Below are 22,672 nucleotides of genomic sequence, written 5' to 3' on the forward strand. Positions count from 1 at the left end.
TGTCTTAACTATTTTATCCGGCCAAGCATAGCAAAACGCTCACATAGGGAACTATAATTCTGCTCTTCAATAAGCATATTGGTCTCTAAGCCTTGAAAATTGTTCTTTAGCCTTGTTTTTACTTGATAAATGTGCTAAAAGCAAAATTTTATACTCGTGCTAAAGTAGATTTTGTATAGCAATGGTTTTAAGTAACTGTGCTAAATTAATAAAAAACTTGAACTTGAGTGTTACAACAGATTTATTATTGATTTGAAACAGTGTGCCTCACCATTCCTCATTCTTTAATCGGAAAACTCCCGGAGCACCAGAAGGTTTGCCCATAATCTAGGTTCTGTGAATGGGTCCATCCAGCTATTGGAAGGAGTTTTTTCAGTCTGACTTAAACTTACAGCTAGAGGATGCTGTCCCTGGAGGTTTTTTTATGTGTAGCTCTCTTGCAGTAGGTTATCACAGTTCCTCGCGAAATGTAGAAAAAGCTTCTCTACACGGTTCACAACGCTGACTATTTAAACTGTCCTCTCAACCCTCTACTGGCACAACACAACATTCAGGTGTATGTTTGCTCAGGTAGGCACCAACTGTTTCCCCAAGTTGGTGGAGGTGAGAGGTGCTTGGCTCCAGACAGGCTTGTCTCTGGGATCAGGGGCCGGTGGTCAGTATGAACGAGGAAGTGCGAGCCAAACAGATATGGCTGCAACTTCTTCAGGGCCCATACCACCGCAAAAGCTTCCCGCTCCATCGCACTCCACCTCTGTTCTCGGGGGAGCAGTCTCCTAGAAAGGAAAACCACAGGTTGGTCCAGACCTTACTCGTTGAGTTGCGACAGCACTGCCCCAATGCCATGTTCCGATGCTTCCGTTTGGACGATAAACTCCTTGGAAAAGGCAGGGGCCCTTAGGACAGGAGCCGCGCACATAGCTTGTTTTAGGGTGTCAAAAGCTCGTTGACACGCCTCAGTCCAGACTACCCGTTGAGGTTGCTTCTTGGATGTGAGTTCAGTCAAGGGATTTATTGATAGTGCCATATTCCTTGACAAAGCGGCAGTAATATCCTGTGAAGCCCAGAAAAGCTCGGACCTCAGTTTGGGTCTTGGGGGGGTTCCCAGGCCACGATAGTCTCAATCTTAGCCTTGAGGGGCTGCACCTTACCCCGGCCCACCAAGTGGCCTAGGTACACTACCGACCCCTGCCCGATCTGGCATTTGCTGGCCTTGATCGTCAAGCCAGCCTGCTGCTGGGCTTGAAGAACTGCCTGTAGGTGACACAAATGGTCTTCCCAACTGCTGCTGAAGACAGCGATGTCATCAAGATAGGCAGCAGAGAAGGCCTCCATACCGGAGAGGACCTGGTTCACCAGCCGCTGAAAAGTGGCAGGGGCATTCTTGAGACCAAAGGGCATCACACAGAACTGGTAGTGGCCCTCGGGAGTGGAGAAGGCTGAACTCTCCCTTGCTCTATCTGTAAGGGAGATCTGCCAGTACCCTGATGTGAGGTCAAAGGTACTTGGGTATTGGGCAGCTCCCAGCCGGTCAATGAGCTCATCCACCCTTGGGATAGGATGGGCATCAGTCTTCGTCACAGAGTTCAGTCCCCTGTAATCCACACAAAACCTGAGTTCCGGGGTAGTACCCGGCGGGGCAGCTTTTGGTACCAGAACCACTGGACTGGACCAGGGGCTGCTTGAAGGTTCAATCACTCCCAACTCCAGCATCTTAGTGACTTCACTGTGGATGCTGGCTTCACCTTATCTGACAACCGGTAGGACTTGGACTTCACAGGTGGGCTGTCCCCTGTGTCCACATCATGGGTACACAGGTGGGTCCTTCCCAGGATAAGAGAGAACAGCGAGGAATACTGCTCCAGGACTTGACAGCAGTCTCTCCGCTGTTCGGGAGTCGGGGATGGTGAGAGGATCTCCCCCTCCACCGACCCATCCTTCTCTTGGGACGCAAAGAGATCAGGGAGAGGCTCACTTTCCTCTTCCTCTGTCCCATCAGTCACCATCATCAAGATGACCTTGGACCTCTCATGGTGGGGCTTGAGGCGGTTGACATGGAGCACCCGATGGGGCTGCCTGGGGGTCTTAAGATCCACCAAATAGGGTACCTTGCCCTTCTTTTCAACCACTTCAAAGGGGCCTGTCCAGCGATCCTGGAGGGCACTAAGCTCTCCAGGCTCCATGACCCACACCTTCTGTCCAGGTTCCAACTCCACGGGGTGAGCATTGTGGTCGTACCACTCTTTCATGACTGCCTGGCTGGCTTCAAGGTTGTCAGAAGCTTGCTTCCACAACTTAGCCATTTGGCTACGGAAAGCCAGCATGTAACTCACCACATCCTGGGGAAGCATCCTGGGAGTCTTTTCCCATCCATCTTTCACCAGGCTGAGAGGTCCTCTAACAGGGTGCCCATACAGAAGCTCAAATGGGCTAAAACCCACTCCTTTCTGTGGCACTTCCCTGTATGAGAACAGCAAACAGGGTAGGAGGATGTCCCATTTCCTCCGCAGGCTCTTGGGCAGACTCCTGATCATACCCTTTAAGGTTTTGTTAAACCTTTCCACCAGACCATTGGTCTGGGGGTGGTAAGGGGTGGAGAACCTGTAAGTGACTCCACACTCCTTCCACATAGCCCGCATATATGCTGACATGAAGTTGGCCCCTCTGTCAGACACAACTTCCTTGGGGAAACCCACTCGGGTAAAAATCCCCATCAGGGCCCGGGCCACCGCAGATGCAGTAACGGTCCTCAGAGGAATAGCCTCTAGGTATAGGGTGGCATCATCCACTAGTACCAGGATAAACCTGTGACCGGCTGAAGTGGGTGGATCTAATGGCCCAACAATGTCGATGCCCACCCTTTCAAAGGGGTGCTAATGATGGGTAGTGGTTCCAGGGGAGCCTTCAGCTTAACCCCTGTTTTTCCATTAGCTTGACAGGACACACACATTCTACAAAAAGTGTCGGACGCAACCCTCATCTGAGACCAATAGAAATGGGGGACAAGCCGGGCAAAGGTCTTGTCCTGGCCCAGGTTTCCTGCCAAAGGAATCTCGGGAGCCAACTCCAAGAGAAAGGCTCGGTAACGCTGGGGAACTACCAAGGCCGGGACGAACCGTGCACCGGAGCCTTGGGTTCGCTGTAGAGGAGGCCATCCTCCCAGTAAGTGTGGAAGTTCCTTGTCATGTTACATGCTGCCTGGGCTTCGACCTGTCACTTCAGACCCTCAAGGGTAGGGCACTCCTTCTGCCCTTGACAAAACTCTTCCCTGCTAGGTCCTCCCTCTACCTGCCACTCTGCAGGGATAGGTAAGTCCTCCAGGGAGACAACATCCCCCTCCGTGGACTCCGGGACCACCACCTCAGGTGCCCCATCCATCTGACGGGGTGTGGATGCCGAGGCAGGTTTTCCCCGTCCCCGGATCTTCCCCTTGTTGGCAGCCGGCTGTGCCTTTGTTCCAGGCTCCAGCCTTTGCAATCTCCCCCTCCGGGCAGTCGCGGACCGCGTGCTTGCACAGGTCCAATCAGGTGATCCCAGCATTTCTGTATGCGTCTGGAACTCCACCTCTTTCCAAGCATTGTGCTCCAGGTCATTTCCCAAAGGACCATCGACTGGCACGGCAGGGCTCACCGCTACTCGGAGGAGGCCCGCGACCCCTCCCCACTCAAAGGGAACTTCGGCCACAGGATGGTGACCTATTCTGCCGTCAGCCATCACAGGTGGATGGAGTACGTTAGGAATCACCTGCTCTGGGGACAGCAGCTGTCTCCGTACCATGGTCATACTGGCACCTGTGTCCCTCAGAGCTTCCCCTCTCTGGCCGTTGATGGTGACCCATTGCCTATACTTTGTGGTATTTGGAGGCACATGGACCTTAGGAACCATCTCGCTGTCTCCCAGGGACACTAGGGTTAGCCCTACCCACTCACCTCCCTGGTCTAAGGGCAACTCCTCCCGAGCACTGCACTCGCCACCCCATTGGTTTTTCCTCAAGTGGGAGGGTGTGGTCTCTTGGGGCACTTGGTATCCCCCTTATAGTACCCAATCTCGCCACACTCGTAACAGTGGACAACCCTAGGCTGCTGACTACGGTCAGGATAAGGGTGGTTTTGTTGGCTAACCTTGGGAGTGAAACCTGACCCCTTCCCTTGCGAGCTATTTTGGGGGCCTTTCGAGAACTCCTTTTTGTCTCCCCCTCTTTCTTCTAGGGAGCGCCCTGACCAGTCCTTTGGGAATCCCCTCCAGTTCCCTTTCTGGACACCCGGGTACTAGCCCAGATGTCTGCCTCCTCTGCAAGCTTCCTAGGGCTAGTCAGCTTGCAGTCCACCAGGTGTTGACGCAGCTCCAGAAAACATTTCTCGAGGAGATGCTCCTTCAGGAACAGATTATACAAACCCTCGTAATCAGTAACCTCACTGCCCTCTAATGCCTTCTTAACGTAGTCCAGAAAATCCACCCAGTTTTTTGTAGTTAGTTTGTGGCTGTTCCGAAATTTCTGCAGATATTTTTCAGGGGTCAGCCCAAACTTCCTGATCAAGGCAATCTTCATTGTGGGGTAATTGGTCTGTTCCTCCTGTTCCAGAGCTAAAAGAGCATCCCACCCACTGGAGGCATGTACTTATACAGGCCACCCCCTAATGACTTTGAAATCTCATGGGCTCTTAATGAGACCTCATTGGCAGCCAACCATTTGGCAATGTCATCTCCTACACTAAAACTGGCGACTACATCTTTGGGCAAGTAGGATCTGGGCTCCCTGGTAACTTCCTTAGGTACGCTGCCACAAATAGGTTTACTGGGGGTCCCTATCTGTAAAGCTTTGAGGTCTAACTCCTTTAAGGTAAGTTCATGGATAAACCTCCTTTCCTACCGCTCCTTCTCCAATCGGTCCAACTCCAATTTTAGTTGTCTCTTCTCCCTCCTGTCCGCTAATTCTGCTGAAGACAGGCTCCTTCCAGACACACTACTGCCCGCCCTCGAAGGTGTTCCAGGACCTGGTAACAGATTCCCCTCTTCGGTTTGGTACAGCCTGTCCAATTCTGCGATGGTGTCAGGCTCCCCTTCTTCCTCACCCCTCCCCCCCCATCTGGGTTAGCTGCTACCCATTCTCTCAAGCTGGTTTGAAGTTCCGCTTTCTTCACACCTCGCCTAAAGAGCACCCCTTTCTCCTGGCAAAATTCCTTAAGCTGTGTCACTGAGTAAGTCTCTAACTCAGCCAGCTCGAACTCCATTTTGCCAGGCGGGCCCTCAGACATTTGTTTGGGTTACTCAACAGAGAGGCGTCAAATAGGAGCTACTTATAACCACCACAAGAGAGGATTTTGGGAAAAAAATGCCAATTAAGGACTAACCAGGAGAAAACTCCAATCGGAAAAGAAAAACAAAAATTCAGGTGTAGGTTGCGTGGTGCACACTGGGCCGTCAAGTGAACGCAAGCACAAGCCCTTGTCCCACCACTGAACACCAGTATGTTGGACCCGGGGTCACCGGTCCGACTAGGGTAGCCTGGCACAAAGTGGGAAGGCCTAACTCCAAGGCAGTCGTGTTGTACTTGCGTCACACTCACCACAGCAACTCAGCGCACCTCCACTTAAAAATGACACCACACCGTCTTTTTAGAAAAAGTAGAAAAGCTTCATCTTTCCTTTTGAGTTTAGTTTTCAGTTGTATCAACAATAACGTTTCATCATTTTAAATACTTCACATTAGATTTCCTGTCTCTCAAACACAAGTTATTGCGTCAGTTTATGTCATGCTAGTGAACCTTACTCATTTGCATCACTAACAGTAGGTTAAAACGTATATTCATTTCAGGCCAACCCTCATTTGAATTTTAAGAATGATTAGGAAGGCCTAGATGCAAATTAACAGGACATCTCATTAATTTGGTTCACACATTTGGGTAAAACATTTGTCACACAGAGCAGTGCCTAAAAAAATGGGCAAAGCAGGAATATACATCAAGCTACTCATGCATCAAGTTAATAACGAAAGATCTTCATCCTATGTGGTCATGACATACATTAGCTTTAGCAGAGCATTAACAGTTATGTATTAAATCAGGCAAGAGTACATGAGTCTTAGAAAGTAAACCTGCCGCCTATAATTTAATTGGCAATGCCCTGATTCCTGGACAGCTTTAAGTCGCATGGGTAAAGTACACCTCTCCTGTGGTTTGATAATTAACTCCGGAGTCGTGTTTTCCCCCACCTTTTCTCCCTTGACTTAACTCCCTGCTTACTTCTGTCGGGGAAGTTCTTGTTCACTGTCCAATGGATGGTGGTTGGAAGGGAATAGGGCTTCCTCGCTTGAACTCCCATCCTAACACTAGAGGCGAGCCCCCGATGATAGAACCCCCACCGGAGGCAGGGCGCGCCTCCACAACAATTCCTCCTCCTTACTCCGGGCCACTCCCTTCTCGACACTAGGAGCGGAGTCCTCGCCGGGGATCAGGCGCGCCTCCTCGGCAGCTCCTCCCTCCAGCCAGGGTGCGCCTCTTTCAAGCCCGCCCCACTCCCTCCTGTCAACACCGGGTCGGGACTCTGTTCCGGCGTCCGCTGAATGGCAACTGCCTCCTCATGGCCGCGCACACCCTGTCAGCGCCGGGACTCTTCTCGTTCTTCTCAGAGGGGAAGTTTGCGTTCCTCAAAGCCCCGAACTCTTCCTCTCCCCTCCGCCAGGCGGATCCACTCGCCCAGAGCGCTGCCGGCTCAGATATGCCGGAATCCCGCTACCACCTCAGAAGACCCTCCGGGGAAGCGGTGGTGAGGCCACAAGAGCGTGGGAAAATCAGGTCAGTCTGAGGGCACGAAGTGACGGGCTCAGTGGGTCACAGCTGGGCAACTAGGTGACGGGTCAAGCCGGGCGCGGGGTGGCAATTAACACAGGGGACTATTGTACAAAGGTTGAGCCCCTTTCGGAAGGCAGCCCCACTCACCCTCACCAGGCAGGTCAAGTTCTATTAGGCCTCAATCTGGTCTTCCACTTGTGGCACTTGTTATATTGTCGTTTTAAGCGTCAATGTCCTCACGGGGCCAGATCAATGGGTTGGGGGGTAGCATCACATAAAAGAGTAGCAGCCCCTGAAGGCAGTCAACCCTTCCACCATGTTCCAGCCTCCTCACTCTACATCCTGTACTCCCAGTTGACCTCTCTCCCTCTTCCACACCTAGCTTCTCACCAAAATGGCCGCCCAACATTCCATCTTATATAGCCTGGGCCCAGAGTGGACCAGAATGTTCTGGAACCCCTCATGTCACCCTATGGCCCCAAGCTGTGAGGTAAATCTTGCCAGTTGGCAGGCCACCATTTTGTAGGGGATCTCCTACTCTTCCTCCATTTTAAAGGAGCATCTGCACCTCATTGTTAATTATTAACAATGGAGCGCCCAGAGACCTAAGGTCAACTCCAAAAAAAAATGTAGTGGACTCAAAAATGGAAGGCAAAAAGGGAAGAAAAATAAGGAGGGACCACCCAAAGGGCTGACGGGTCTAACAATATGTATTAACATTACAGTACACTATGACCACTCTAAACACAATTATCTGTAGTAACCACCCAAAAATTCCAGGTGAAGTTATCAGCAGAACGCTAGAAAAACGTTTATCAATATTAAATGCTTGTAATCAAGTAACATTCAATTCATCACATGCTGTGTGCCACAAAGGGTATTACCACATCAGTAAGTCTCCCCAACTCAAATTGAATTATCATTCAGCTAACGACTTTAAATGTGTTTTAGAATTGCAATATTTTTTCTTCATTCGCATATTAGTTTTTGAAAATACACATACTTTTCCATCAAACTCAATTTTCCAGAAGAAAAACCTTTTCAGAAAAAGCATAATTGTTTCCTTTAAAAATCAAATCAGTTTTCATTGTTAGAAAATACACAGTCCCTAAACATCAGCTTTTAGTTTTCATTGAGTAACACAATGTAAAAATGCCTCTCATGGACAAACTATGCTTCAAATACTCAGGTATTGGAATCATAGGCCATGGTTCCTCACCATAACACTAAGAATGCCTCTGTTATGCTAATACTGCCCACCATTAAACCATGGCTACCACTGTGCCACAGATGGATACCCAACATATATCAGTTCAGTTCAGTTCAAAGCTTTATTTCGATATGCAAGATATCATAAAAGCACTTACAAAATATAAAAACCACAATTCATAAGAGTTACATTTTACAAAATGGGGTTCCGATAAAAACATTCGTATTACAATAAATAATTTAAAAGGCATATTAAACATTAGCAGCTTTGTGAATATTAAAAAATCAGCTAAAAATAGGGTCATCTCATAGGCTTTAATCTAATCAGCCAAGCCCAGCTCAGGAATTTGGCAACCCCGCACACTAGGGTTGTATTAGTATCAGTCTTGAGTATCCTAAGTGCGGAGGAATGGTCCCCGGTCCCGAGCAATAAGCACACGGGTTTTAGCCATTTGTGTCTGGGTTTTACATAGGCCGGGCATGCAAAGAAGAAATGGGCGATACTTTCAGTGACACCTTTACAGGTTGGGCAGTCAGGTGAGGTTTGGTATAAGGGCTTCCACTTGCAGGTGTACTCATGGAGGGGGAGGTTTCCCGACCTGAACTGAATAAACCGGGATCTGTCTTTAGGTTTCTTAATGAAATCCAAGTAGGGCTCCAAGCGGGGTTTTGGTCTGTGCTGTTTAAACTCTTCAGTCAACCTTCCTTGGGCTGGGTTTCGTAGATCTTGCTCATCAATCCAATTCCAGTAAACTCGCTTAATTTCGGACTTAGATAAAGGAACTCCAAGCTCCCAATCAATTGGCAAGCCAGTTTCGTGCAGAAGCTTCTTTAAGTTGCGGATCCAATTAATTTTATGGGCGCCGTTAAGGCTCATGACCTCTTTCAGACCATCTAAGTACTTTGAGAGCTCCGGGGTCCGCCATAACCTAGCCCAATATAAAAGAGGCCGTAGCCTGGCTAGGTCCTGAATGGAGTGACGACCCAGATCACTCAAACGTGCCTAAGGAATTTGTTCTCAGATGTAATCAGGCTGTTAATACAATCGAAACCCCACAACTCTGCACCATAAAGGGCGCTGCCCACAGCTTTAGCAGCGTAGATGTCCAAGGCAGGGGCAATGGGCTTAGAGGTAGACATTCGATGTTCACGCCCTAGAACACCAACCACCCTTCTATGATTTAAAACCATTTTATCCATGTTTGGCTGCCACTTCAAGTTTTGTGTAATTCTAATTCCCAGGTAGTCAAATTCTTTGACACGCTCCAGTGGTTCTCCATCGAGAGTGATAATGGATCTTGAAGACTTACTTGGGTTAAAATAAAGGAGCATGGTTTTCAATGTATTTATAACAAGGCCCCTAAGCTTACAAAACAAGCAGAAGCGGTTCAACAGCTTTTGCAGGCCCACGGGGGTTTTTGAGACCAGCAACGTGTCGTCTGCAGAAAGCAGGGTGGGCACTTTATCACCCACCAAAACCGGAGCATCTGCATTTACTTCAAGCAAAAAGGAAACCACACCATTAACAAATAATGAAAAAAGTGTTGGGGCTAACACGCAGCCCTGGCGTTCCCCTCGATTCACGGGTATTCTATCGGTTTTTTGGCCTTGAGAACCCCATCTAATACAAGCATAGTTCCCATCATGCATGCGGGCCAAAAGATTCAGGATTGGTGGAGGAATCCCCATCTCCTCCAGGATTAACCACAGGCGGTCTCTGGGAACCAGGTCAAAGGCGGTCTTTAAGTCAATAAATGCCAAATAAAGACCGCCTTTGCCAATGGTAACCACCTTCCAGTGAAGGAGTAACAACCTAAATATTTGGTCAATAGTACCCGTGCATGTCCTAAAGCCTGCCTGAAAAGGAGAGATGATGTTGTTCTCCTCTACCCACAAGAGGATCCTCTCCAGGAAAACCCTGCCAACCAATTTCTGCCCAACGTCTATAAGACTAATTGGGTGATAGTTGGCAGGATCCTCTCTAGGGCCCCTCTTGTAGATAGGAATCACCTCAGCCGCCTTCCATGAGTTAGGGACAGGAGAACCTGCTAGCAGTGCGTTTATCAGAGTGGTAAAATAAATTGCCCAACCGTCAGGATTGGCTTTAAAAAGGTCACCTGGCACACCGTCCTGTCCAGGGGCTTTAGCAGGTACTATTTTAGCTATTGCCATAAGGACCTCTTTTTTATCAACTCTAATTGGTACGAACTGCCGGGAACCAGCATCCAGAGCACCGCTCAAATGCTCTGGGGCTCCTGGCTTATCATTCCCACCATAGAGTTCAGCAAAATGTTCAAACCATTCTCTATCTGTAATATGATTTGGAATTTGGTTCGAGTCGCAGCCAGTGGATTTTCTAACGAATGACCAAAATAAATAACCATTCTTAGTTTGGCTTGCATCTCTGAGGTTTTCCCAATGGGATTCTTCCCAAGCCTTTTTAGCGGCTATTATATATTATATAGCCTGTCTGTAGTGCATCCTAGCCAACCTGACAGATACTGGATTAGAAGATTTAACGGCAATGATTAGATTATTTTTCCTCCTTATACAGTTATTGTGAAACCAATTATGAACTGGTTTGGTAGTTGCCAGACTCTTTTTAGCTGGGACCGTAAACAAATTGCCAATCTGATCCATAGTGGCAGTGTAGATGGCTTCTACCTCTGCTGGCCCAGCCACCTCATTGCATGCTGCAGATAGACTTAGTGTCTGCTCATCAAGAATACCATCCAGTGCGATCAGTCTAGGTTCATCCAGGCAGAATCTAGGCCACTTAAGAAACCTATTACAGTTTGATGGTAATATTTGCTTGGTTATTAGCCCTCCCCTATTTGATGGTATACGCTCCCTTTTATGCCATGGATCTAGCAATATAAGGGACAGGGGGTTGTGATCACTCTCCACCGATGGTATGATGACCATATCCACCACTGACTTCCAGGCCCTCCTGTCTACCATTATGTAGTCAATCCTACTCTCACACGATACTCTATTATAAGTATTTGCTCCCTGAGCATCGGAGGTTGTACGGCCGTTGACAGCTCTTAAACCTGTTTCAATCAATAGAGCATTCAACTGAATGACTACAGGAGACCATCTCCTCACAGGCTTAAGAGTAAGAGACGGGACGCCCCATTGTGGGTCATCCTCATACATTCCAAGAATATCATCCACTGCCAAAGGTTCAAACGAGCAGTTGAGGTCCCCAGCCACCAGTACTAAGGAGTCAGGAGCACACAGCCTCAACAATTCATTTAAAATATCAATGGTAGTCGATTTTGCCCCCCCCCCTGCGTGCCCCTAGCATATACATTAAAAAATTCCCAATCGGGGGCACCTTTTATACCCTCAATATAGAGTCTCATAATATCCAAACCATTGGAGGCGTGATGAGTGATCTTGAGATTAAGGTCTACCCTTACCCATACCATAAGCCCACCAGAGGGACGGCCACGTCCAACCGAAGTAGCAGGTACATGGAAACAAGAAAATCCCTGCTTATACAGGGGTTCTAGACTCCATGTCTCCTGGAACATACAAATGTCATACCCATCGATAAAGCTGTTCCAATCTGAAAGCAGAAGCTTGTTTCGCAGACCCGCCACATTTCACGAAACTATTTTAAGGCTGCCAACCTGAACCTTACCGGGGACCAGGACACTTGCGGTTTTTATTGAGGCCTGGTTGGTGTCGGTATTGCTAATATTCCCGAAGTCCAAGATTATATCAGTAGGCTTTAAACCCCCTGATTGTTGCAATACAGGTGGGTCCAAGGAACAACCACCCCAAGGGGAAGAGGGAATGCTTGGTTCTCTTGCTACTTCGCTAAGTCAATCAACAGCCTCCAGGCAGTCATAACGGTTATGGTGAAAGAAGCTATCAATGTTAAAAAGGGTCATAGGCCATTCTCCCTGGGCTGGGCCCCTTCCGCGACCTGGAACCATTGACCATCCATCGAGTTGAGGGGCAAAATGGCCGGGGGATAAAAGTAAGTCAGTGAGAGGGGACGTACAGTCGTACCTGTACTAGGATATCTCCAATTACAGATATGATCAACAATTCTAGGGTTGTTAAAGTTAATCAAGATACAATCACCCCTTATGTTTTTAGGCAGGTGTCCCACCCATGGTGTCCTTCGAATCATAAGTATTTTACCAACTAAATGCGGGGGCAAAGGTCTATTCGTGTTTAGCCCGTGTACGACTCTATTCCATAATTTTGTAGGGCTTTCCCTCTCATTTCTGCCAAGTTCTGGAGCCCCTGCTAGGACTACCACAAATGGGCGAACCTCCGGGGGTAGGTTTAAGGCTCTTTTACCAGTGTTAGGATGTGTATTCGGTGCCCCCCGCCATACATATCTTGCTCTGAGGTCTTCTTGTGTTGACATAAATTATTTACATTGGGACATGCTATTTCTTTATCAGTAGGAATTACTTCAGAAACCGGTAAAACAGGCTGGGCTGTATTTACGCTTACTAGCTCTTTATTGGTAGCAGGAACGGGAACCTTTTCACTTGCGGGCTTTAGACAATTTAGGAGCTGAGGGCAAAATTACTCTTAGAGTTGGTTCAGCGATCAGTTATGGCCATTATTATGGGAGAAGTGGTTGTCACTCTGTCAGGAATGGCTAAAAGCATGCCAGTCATGCTCCTTAATATGTCCGTGCTGGCAGCAAGTATATAATTACTTTACTTGTATGCCCAAAATAGTCAAGGACGAAAATATTATGGCTATGGCACAATTATACCGTGAATGGGCACAATTGCGTCAGAGATAATACTCTTATGATGGAGACCAGCATACATATTTGGCAGTCCTTGACGCTAGGAGTAGCTTTAAGGAATCACCACTGTTTATTTGGGAAGGACACAATGTCACACACCCACACAAAAATGAATGTGATGCTTTTAATTTTCTCTGCCCTGGATGCATACTCTCTTCTCAGCTCTTTGGTTGATCATGCTCCCAACTAACACATTTTCACTTTAGTTCTTGCAGTCACACCCTTTGGTGGGTCAGCCCTGGTTACTGCTGCTACTATTCTTTGATGTCACATACAGTGCAACTGATCGAGCAGGGCGATAACATGGCCCATCTCTTTATTAGGTAGATTTAAAGTGGATAAAGATGGTTCATGTGGCAGACCCATAGGCCAACGCTGCAGCTACACATGCTTCAACACCCTCCGCATATTCAGCAAGAGCTTCAAATAGACCCACCCCCCGAATCCAAGAAGACCGTCCCCCCCCATGCACTCCTCATCAGCAGGCTGGACTATGGGAACACCCTCTACGCCGGAATCAACAAATCTCTACTCCACAAACTTCAGACTGTCCAGAACGCCGCAGCCAGACTCATCCTCAGCATCCCACGACAAGACACATTACCCAGCATATACGAGACCTCCACTAGCTCCCCGTCGAAAAAAGAGTGACCTTCAAGCTGCTCACACACATCTATAAAGCCCTCCACAACACCGGACCCCAATACCTCAACAAAAGAATCTCCTTTTACACCCTCAAAAGAAACCTCCGCTCCGCTGACCAGGCCTTGGCTGAGATCCCCTGCATCCAAAAAACCAGAACAGGAGGCACACACACACCTTCTCCTACGGAAGAGGTGTGGCGCCGCGGCTAGGGCGACTGACTCCGGAATCTGGGGATCATAGTTCGATCCCCGGCACCGGCGGCAGATTAGCCCAGCACCATGTGACTCTGAGCAATAGTTTGCTTAATCTTTCCGATGGCCCCCAGCGTCTAGAGACCCTTACGGGTGATTGTGCGCTTTACAAATTTGGATTATTATTGATCATGGCCAAGACCTGGAACAAACTCCCCCACAGCATCAGATGAAGCTCCACACTGAAAGCAATCCCGAAGAGCCTCAAGACCTGGCTTTTTCGAAAGACCTGAGTTTCCCAGCAGGAACGGGAACCTTTTCACTTGCGGGCTTTAGACAATTTAGGAGCTGAGGGCGAAATTACTCTTAGAGTTGGTTCAGCGATCAGTTATGGCCATTATTATGGGAGAAGTGGTTGTCACTCTGTCAGGAATGGCTAAAAGCATGCCAGTCATGCTCCTTAATATGTCCGTGCTGGCAGCAAGTATATAATTACTTTACTTGTATGCCCAAAATAGTCAAGGACGAAAATATTATGGCTATGGTGTACATGTATGCCCAAAATAGTGAAGTAGTGTGGCTCACTGGTTAGAGGCGGCAGACCCGAGAGCAGAGGACGGCCCGGGACCAGGGTTCGATTCCCGGCGCGGCAGGTTTCTGGACCAGGGTCAGCGGACTCGATAATTCTCTCGCCTCGGTGCCCACTCTGATCAGCGATCACACTCAGCAACTCTGGGCATTAGCTTGCCTCATCTTCACTAACGGCCCCACCAGACCGCCGGGGATGCCTGGTCTCACCCTGGAGATACCCATTAAGGGACCATCTCTCAGGGAAGCCAGGAAGGGTTTCGCAGCGGTCGAAGCGCCTTGGGACCCTACGGGTAAGTAGTGCGCTATATAAATGCCAATACATACATACATACATACATACCCAAATCCCCCCCACACACTTCCCCAGCGCCTTGGGACCCTCACAGGTGAGTAGTGTGCTCTATGAATCCCTGATTGATTGTTTGACTGATTGATTGATGGGTCACCAAAGTGTGTGTTTGAGTGTTATCAACAGGCCCTGCCATTGGTTTGGCTGTCTGTAACTCTTAAGGGTAGTGAAATGAGCAGTGCTGCCTTCTATAATATTCACAGAATCTCCCAAATTGGCTTGGTTTGGCTTCACCTCTGAGAGCTGCTTTGAGGGTGCTGGTGAGCTACCAGTAGCTCCCGAGCTACTGGTTGGAGACCCCTGCTCTAAATCAAAAAAGCGCATCTTAAGACATTTCTGAAAAATAATGTAATACAACATTCTTAAGGTCTATGCGTTGATATCCATGTGTTAGACTTGAAATCCTTGGAAAGTGTCAGTTGTGAGACCATACATAGGGCAAACAGAATTTAAACATAGTATACAACTATGTGATTCATGCATCCTGATTTGATCTCAAATGTTTGGTAGTAGGAAGGGATGTCTGTTACTGTACCAGAGCAGTTACCCAGTCACATTCTAATTCCTGCCTAGTCCCCTAAGAAAAGGTGTGTGGAAGACCCAGAGCAGCACTGATTGTAGGACATCAGAACACAAGAGATGTGTAGTTTGCACAAAGTTGTTGAGAAATTTGGTGGTAAATCTTATTAAAGGTTTCAGCTGCTTCTACCTCAATAGGCATGCACATACATGTGGGGAAATTGTAGGCGAGTTAAAGGAGAATATAAACATTTCACCCCAGAATATGACTTTCACCTCTATTTCACCTTTCCTGTTAAGTATGGTGTGCCATAAAAGCGATCGTAGTTCAGACAGCAGTATGTCTATGTTTCTTGGGGATCATTTTCCCACTTAATTCATTGTCTACTTTTTTTTTTTAATTAGGCGGAGCTGCGTGCTGCTGTTTTTTTGGCTTTGGAAGAACAGGAAAAGGTAGAGGTAAGCAGTTCACATTGCAAGTCTTTGACCTATCACCACATGACTATGGAAAACGCTTCTTTTTATTTATTGATGCTCCTCAAACCTAGAATGGCTACTGGATAATGTGTTTTTTGTTTTGTTTTAGTCACAGTTTGGTGGCTTGTGTATTCCTCAAATCATGAGATGAATTGACAGCTGTTAAACAGCTGGTGTTCTCGCCTCACCCACTCCCATGCATCATTTCTATGCCCCAAAAATGCACTCTTCTGCTTGTTGAATGGGGTGTACCGGGCCTGTATTAAGTCGTGAAACTGCACACAGTAGGATCTTATGTTGATATATTGATTTGTATGTTATGTTTCTTGCTTGCATAGTGCTTACTAAGGCTTCTGTTGGGGAAGGATTTGTCATGGAAGGAAAAGGATAGAAGGAGAGGGAGTGAGCAACACGGAGGCACAGGAATAAGAGTATTTAAAGTGGTAAAAAGGGAATAAATGTTCTTTTATAATATTATATGGCGCTTAAGCATCTCTTACACTGCTGCACAGTAATTGGGGGCAAGAGGGGTTTTAGGAAAGAAAAGTTATGGTGAGGAAAAAGAAGAAAGAATCGTGTTTTGTTTATTTATTTGAGCATTTTGTTCTGCGCTGTACTTTGTCCATCTGAAAGAGACACGTTAGTGATAGATTCCTTACCTTAGAATATCCCCAGGTGTCAGACTGGATCCGGAAATTTTTGCGTAGCAATACCCCTGTGCGTCGGTAGGTGTCGTCTGCTGCTCCGCGTCCGTCGTTGGCGCCGGAATGACGTCGTCGGAGTACTTAGACGCCGCCCATGCGCTCTGACGTCAGTTCTTCTTTTTTCTGCGCTAGCCAGCGCAGATCCGGAGAAGCTCTACCGCTTGTCATTTTTTGACTAAACGTTTGATCTTTTTGATCATTCTTTTTCTTCGAGTCTTCGACTCTATCGGTGCCGGTAGGGATGCCCGGGTTCAAACCCTGCTCGAAGTGCGACCGACTGATGTCGGTCACAGACCCCCATCGCCGGTGCCTGAAGTGCCTAGGCCTCGATCACGACTACCGCACCTGCTCCGACTGCCGGGCCCCGACGTCGAAGGCTAGGCGGGAGCGGTCCCGCAAGCGGCTCGAGCTCCGGCAGTCGGCCCCGCGCCACTCCAGGTCCCAGTCCCGGTCCCACGGGAGGTCGAGGGACAGGTCGCGAGGTCGGAGTCATCGCAGCTCCGGGAGTGGACACCGGTCGTCAGGCTCCAAGTCCTCAGGTAAGAGGCTTGAGAGGTCGGAGAGACGTCATCGTTCCTCCGACCCACCCCGACGCTCGCACGATGCGGCCGGGGGCTCGGGCGGCACCGCCCACGCGGCTCCGCGAGAGTCGCAAGCGTCGCCGCCTGCCCCACACCTTCGGGTCCCTGGGCACGGCGCCACGCCGGAGATCGAGCGGTACCTCATGGCCATGAGGTCCCTCCCTCCTCAGTCTGGTTCCGTGGCGCCTTTGGGCCCAACGGTCCCGACTGGAGGCCCTAGCGGGTCGGGTACTTCGGCCCCGACGCCGCTGGGTGCTTCGGCCCTGGCGCCGCCGGCGACTTGGGTCCCGGCGCCGCAGGACCTCACTGGATCCGCTTCCGGGTCGTCGCCGGCCGACCTTACGACCTCACCGGCGCCGCCCCCGGCGCCCGCTGTGGACGCCACCCCCAATGTTCCATACGGTCCGACTCTGGCGCCGGAACAGCGCCGCTGGGCGCCGCTTCCGACGGCCTTTGGAGATTTTTATTTCCACGAGGAGGCCCGTCTACTAACCCTGTTTTACAGGCAACGGGTGACGAGGAAGATTGGGAGGGGTCTGAGGATCCTCTGGCACTGGAGTGCCAGTCTCACCAGGACTGAACATATGAGCTTGGGGAGGCCAGTGGTCTTGACACATCGCCAGACACTGGATTTGCCTCCCTTCCGACTGTGGCTTCGGAGGAGGGGTCTACATATAGTGTAGTGTTGACGAAGGCGGCCAAGGCCTTAAACCTTGAGCTCCCCGTCGCGGCCGTGAGGACTAACCTCCTCACTGAGGTCCTCAAACCGCAGTCAAGCTCCAGCGAGCCTCTGATGCCGTTCAATGAGGACTTATGTGACGTTCTTGTGGGCACTTGGTCCAAGCCCGCCACAGGCCCGCCTGTGGATAGGAACGTGGCCAGACACTACCGCCCGGCCCCGGGCGACCCATGCTTTTTGTCCACCCATCCCACCCCCGAGAGCCTGGTCATCCAGGCCTCCAATTCCCAGACGCATTCCCGTCGGCCCCGCCCGACCGGGAATCCAAGAGATACGAACAGTTCGGGAAGAAGGTTTTCACGTCTGTAAGCTTAGGGCTGCGGTCTGTAAATACCGCCTGTCTCTTGGGCCGCTACACCCACACTCTGTGGGACACGGTTGAGGAGGTGCTGCCACAATGCCCGGGGGAGGTCCGGGCTAAACTCTTCCAAACCCTTGCTGAGGGCCGAGACGCAGCGCGTTATTCCATCCGGTGTGGGCTAGATACAACGGACTCACTGGGCAGGGCAATGGCAACGACCGTGGCGGTTCGACGCCACGCCTGGTTGAGGTCCGCCAACTTCTCGGCCGATGTCCAGGCCACACTTCTGGACATGCCGTTCGATGGCCGTCGCCTCTTCGGCGACAAGGCAGACCATGCGCTGGAACGTTTTAAAGACTCCAGGGCTACGGCCAAGTCCTTGGGCCTCGCGGCCCCACACCAGCAAACGGGTGCCTTTCGCTCCTTTCGTGGCCACGGAAGGGGCGCCCCCACACGTGCTGCCAGCCACGCGCCGCAAAATGTTCAACAGCGCGGTGGCGGCCGTGGAAACCGCCGTGGCGGCGGTCGGGGACAACGGCGAGGCCAGTTCACACCTCCCTCCAAAGCACCCGCCTCAAAACCTTCCGAGTTTTCAGGCCCATGTGACGCCTGTGGGAGGCAGGGTTCGCCATCACCTCTCCCACTGGCGCACTATCACATCGGACAGGTGGGTGCTGCAGATCGTCCGAAGGGGCTACTCCCTCCCCTTGGAGGCGACCCCTCCATCCATGCCACCGCAATGCCACCGTGTGTCGGGGGATCACTTGCAACTTCTGCAAGAGGAAGTCACGGCCCTCTTGGCCAAGGGGGCCATCGAGCACGTTCCTGGGCCAGAAGTAGGGTGTGCATGTTACTCCCACTACTTCCTGGTACCCAAGAAGGGCAAAGGGGGCTGACTTTGGCTCAGGTCGTAGCTGCCCTGTACCCGGAAGACTGCCTGGTAGCGTTGGGCTTATTTCCACATCCCCGTCCTGCCGGCCCACCGGCGTTACCTGCGGTTCACGGTAGGCCAAGAGCACTTTTAGTTTACCCTGCTCCCCTTCGGCCTTACCAGCGCCCCACGGGTGTTCACGCAGGTGATAGCGGTGGTCGCAGCTCATCTGCGCAGGTTAGGGGTGTCAGTCCTCCCCTGCCTAGACGACTCTTTGTTGAAGGCGGGCTCGCCCCAGACAGTCGTCAGCCACCTCCAGACTACGGCCGACCTCCTGCATTTGCTGGGGTTCTCATCAATGTGCCCCTCTCAGAAGCTCCTCTTCATCGGAGCGGTTCTCGACTCGGCGCAGTTTCGTGTTTACCCTCCCGAACAGCGGGTTCGGGATATACAGGCTCTGATTCCCATCTTTCAGCCTTTATCCCGAGTCTCGGTCAGGTTGACGCTGCGGCTTCTGGGGCTGATGGCCTCCTGCATCCTTCTGGTGCATCACGCCAGGTGGCGGATGCGGCCTCTGCAGTGGGACCTGAAGTTTCAGTGGGCCCAGCATCAGGGCAACCTGTCCGATCATGTCTTGATCTCGGAGGGCACTGCGAGACAACTGCAGTGGTGGCTCACGGACCGCGACTGGGTCAGTGGCAGATCCCTCTCCCTACCCCACCCGGAGCATGTGGTTGTGACGGACGCGTCCCTCCAGGGCTGGGGAGGCCACATGGGAGAGGCGGAGATCAGAGGCCTCTGGTCTCCGGCGGAGTCCCGGCTCCATATCAACCTTTTGGAGCTGCGGGCGATTCGTCTAGCACTGAAGGCATTCCTCCCCCCTCTGTCCGGGGGAGTGTAGTGCAGGTGTTCACGGACAACACCACCGCCATGTGGTACTGCAACAAACAAGGCAAGGTGGGGTTGTGGACCCTATGCCAGGAGGCTCTGCGCCTCTGGCAGTGGCTGGAACATCAGGGCGTGACCCTGGTGGTTCAACACCTGGCAGACTCTCTGAATGCCAGGGCGGACGAACTCAGCCGTCGGTGCATGATGGATCACGAATGGCGTCTGAACTCGTACGTGGCGCAAGGCCTCTTTCAGCAATGGGGAGAGCCTTGGTTAGATCTATTCGCCACAGAAGAGAACGCGCAATGTCATCAGTTCTGCACGTTTAAATTTCCAAGGCGGCACTCGCTCGGCGACGCTTTTCGTCACGAGTGGAGTTGCGGTCTATTGTACGCCTTTCCGCCTATACCGCTTCTGCCCAGAGTGCTGAAGAAGATCAGGCGCGACCGGGCCCAGGTTATCCTGGTGGCTCCAGACTGGGCACGAAGATACTGGTATCCCGAGCTACTCAGCATGTCAGTCGATCCCCCGATTCGTCTGCCTTTTCGCGAGGACCTTCTGTCGCAGCAGCAGGGAACGGTCCTGCACCCGAACCTGTCCAGTCTCCACCTACAAGCTTGGAGATTGAGCGGCGGCAGTTGAGGCCATTTGACTTGCCTCCCGAAGTCTGTGATATCATTCTGGCAGCCAGGCGTCCCTCCACAAAGTCAGTATACGCCTGCAGGTGGAACAGATTTGTGGCATGGTGCACAGCAAAGGCTGTCGACCCTCTCTCTGCACCCCTTTCTGAAGTTCTACTCTTCCTTCTTTCCCTTGCCCAGCAGGGCTCTGCTCTGGGCACTCTTAAGAGGTACCTTTCTGCTCTTTCCGCCTTCTTACGGCTACCTGATCAGTCTTCTTTATTCAAGTCCCCCATTGTAAATAGATTTCTGAAGGGCATCACACACGTTCCCTCCTGTTCCCTTCGTGATGCCCCAGTGGGACTTGAATCTTGTACTCACTTATCTAATGTGTGCTCCCTTTGAGCCGCTCCATAACTGTCCTCTCCGTCTTCTTACCCTGAAGACTGCTTTCCTGGTTGCCATCACCTCTGCCAGGAGAGTGAGTGAGCTCCAGGCTCTTTCTTCTACTCCACCTTTCCTCTCTGTTCATCCGGACAAGGTGGTGTTGCGTACACGACCTTCCTTTCTGCCTAAGGTTGTCACGGCCTTCCACATCGGGCAGTCCATTACCTTGCCCACCTTCTTTCCGCCTCCGCATCCCTCGAAAGAGGAAGAGAGGCTCCACCGTCTGGACCCAAAACGTGCGCTCTTATTACCTGGATCGCACACGCCAGTTCCGGGTGGATGACCAACTCTTTGTTGGTTACGTGGGCGTGAAGAAGGGAAAGGCGGTACACAAGAGGACCATTTCACGGTGGATCATCTTGTGTATTCAGGCATGTTACTCCATGGCCAAAAAGGAGCCCCCTGCTGGATTGCGGGCTCATTCCACTCGTGCCACGGCAACAACAACTGCCCTGGGCCGAGGAGTCCCCTTACAGGACATTTGCCAGGCAGCTACGTGGGCCTCGCTGCACACGTTCGCAAGACACTACTGCCTGGACAGTCAAGTCCGGAGGGATGGCTTCTTTGGCCGTTCCGTCCTCCAGGACTTTCTGGTGTGATATTGGTTCGCAGACCCACCACCGGGGTTGGTATTGCTGGGGTATCTATTCTAAGGTAAGGAATCTATCACTAACGTGTCTCTTTCAGATGCACAAGTTACTACTTGTGTAACGATATATCTGTAAGAGACATTAGTTAGTGATAGATTCCTTACCGACCCACCCATCCTCCCCGTTCTGCGAACCAATATCTAGGGTTAAGGACATCCCCTTTCAGGGCCCTAGCTTCATGGCACCAGTGTTGGTTCTATCATGGCTGTGCGTATCTGGCGTGGAAAAGTTGTGTATCAGAACTGACGTCAGCGCACATGGGCGGCGTCTAAGTACTCTGACGTCATTCCGGCGCTAACGACGCCGACGACGGACGCGGAGCCGCAGACGACGCCTACCGACGCGCAGGGCTATTGCTACGCAAAAATTTCCGGATCCAGTCTGACGCCTGAGGATATTCTAAGGTAAGGAATCTATCACTAACTAATGTCTCTTACAGATATATCGTTACACAAGTAGTTGTGCGTCATCACTTTTCCTCCAGACATTTGATAAAAAAGTGGAAGTTAAGATCTTCATATGCTTGTAAAACACAAATGTCCTGTCACTGATATAGTGCTTGGTTTAGTCTCACATTTTTGACGTAAGAAGTACATGGATATATTCAGAACTGGACTAAAATGAGCACTCTTGAATAATGATAGGGCTGTCATATTCAGAGTCCTCCCATAATCGGACAGCCCCCATAAACAGAACCCATACATAAACGAGGCTTCTGCATACACAGGACCTCCAAATATTTGAAATAAGTGGAACCTTGGCCTATTCAGAGTCGGTTATAATAAGAGAGGTGGCATAATCAGAGGCTTGCTGCAACCCAACACATGACATAAAAGCTATCGATACTCTAATATAATGGGAAAACTGCTACCATTTGCCATACCATTATATGGAACCAAATGGAACAATTAGATTTTATTTTTTACACAGGTAAGTAGATTCCTGAAATATCTGGCCCTATGGCAAGTAGGTTTTAGTTAAAATTCCGCACCCTGACTGTTCAGTTTGTCTCTTCCTTATTTACATGACTTATGTTCCTCTCCCCGAACCTCACTGCATCTCCGTTTTCCAATAGTTTTTCTATTGTAAACTTGTGCCTTTGATGTCTGTCTCGCTAAACTACTGATCCTTTATGCTTCTGCCTCTATTGGCTTTCGGCCTCTGATGTGCATTTGGCCCATTTAATTCCCTTGACTGTCTCACCTTTCCTCGTCTTTCTGCCTTTGTGTTCTACTGTCTTAATCACCTCTGTACCTAAGGTGTCTGTTGGTCTCTTTCTTCTTCTCCCTTTGTCTGTGTTTCTCTCTTGTTCTG

The 22,672-nt window shown here is 50.3% G+C and overlaps 1 protein-coding gene across 4 annotated transcripts in view; it reads left to right on the forward strand.

The window, feature by feature from the left end:
* The window catches only part of CEP43 (centrosomal protein 43), a 300,006-nt gene that overhangs the window by 59,171 nt on the left and 218,163 nt on the right, over positions 1 to 22,672 (forward strand). For all 4 annotated transcript variants that reach the window (XM_086926811.1, XM_086926812.1, XM_086926809.1 and 1 more), the window contains exon 3: positions 15,486 to 15,539. In XM_086926811.1, the coding sequence (XP_086782937.1) occupies positions 15,486 to 15,539 (54 nt within the window). The remainder of the gene's footprint in view (positions 1 to 15,485; positions 15,540 to 22,672) is intronic.

This window comes from Lissotriton vulgaris, chromosome 6 (genome assembly GCF_964263255.1).
Source record: "Lissotriton vulgaris chromosome 6, aLisVul1.2, whole genome shotgun sequence".
Lineage (NCBI taxonomy): Eukaryota > Metazoa > Chordata > Amphibia > Caudata > Salamandridae > Lissotriton > Lissotriton vulgaris.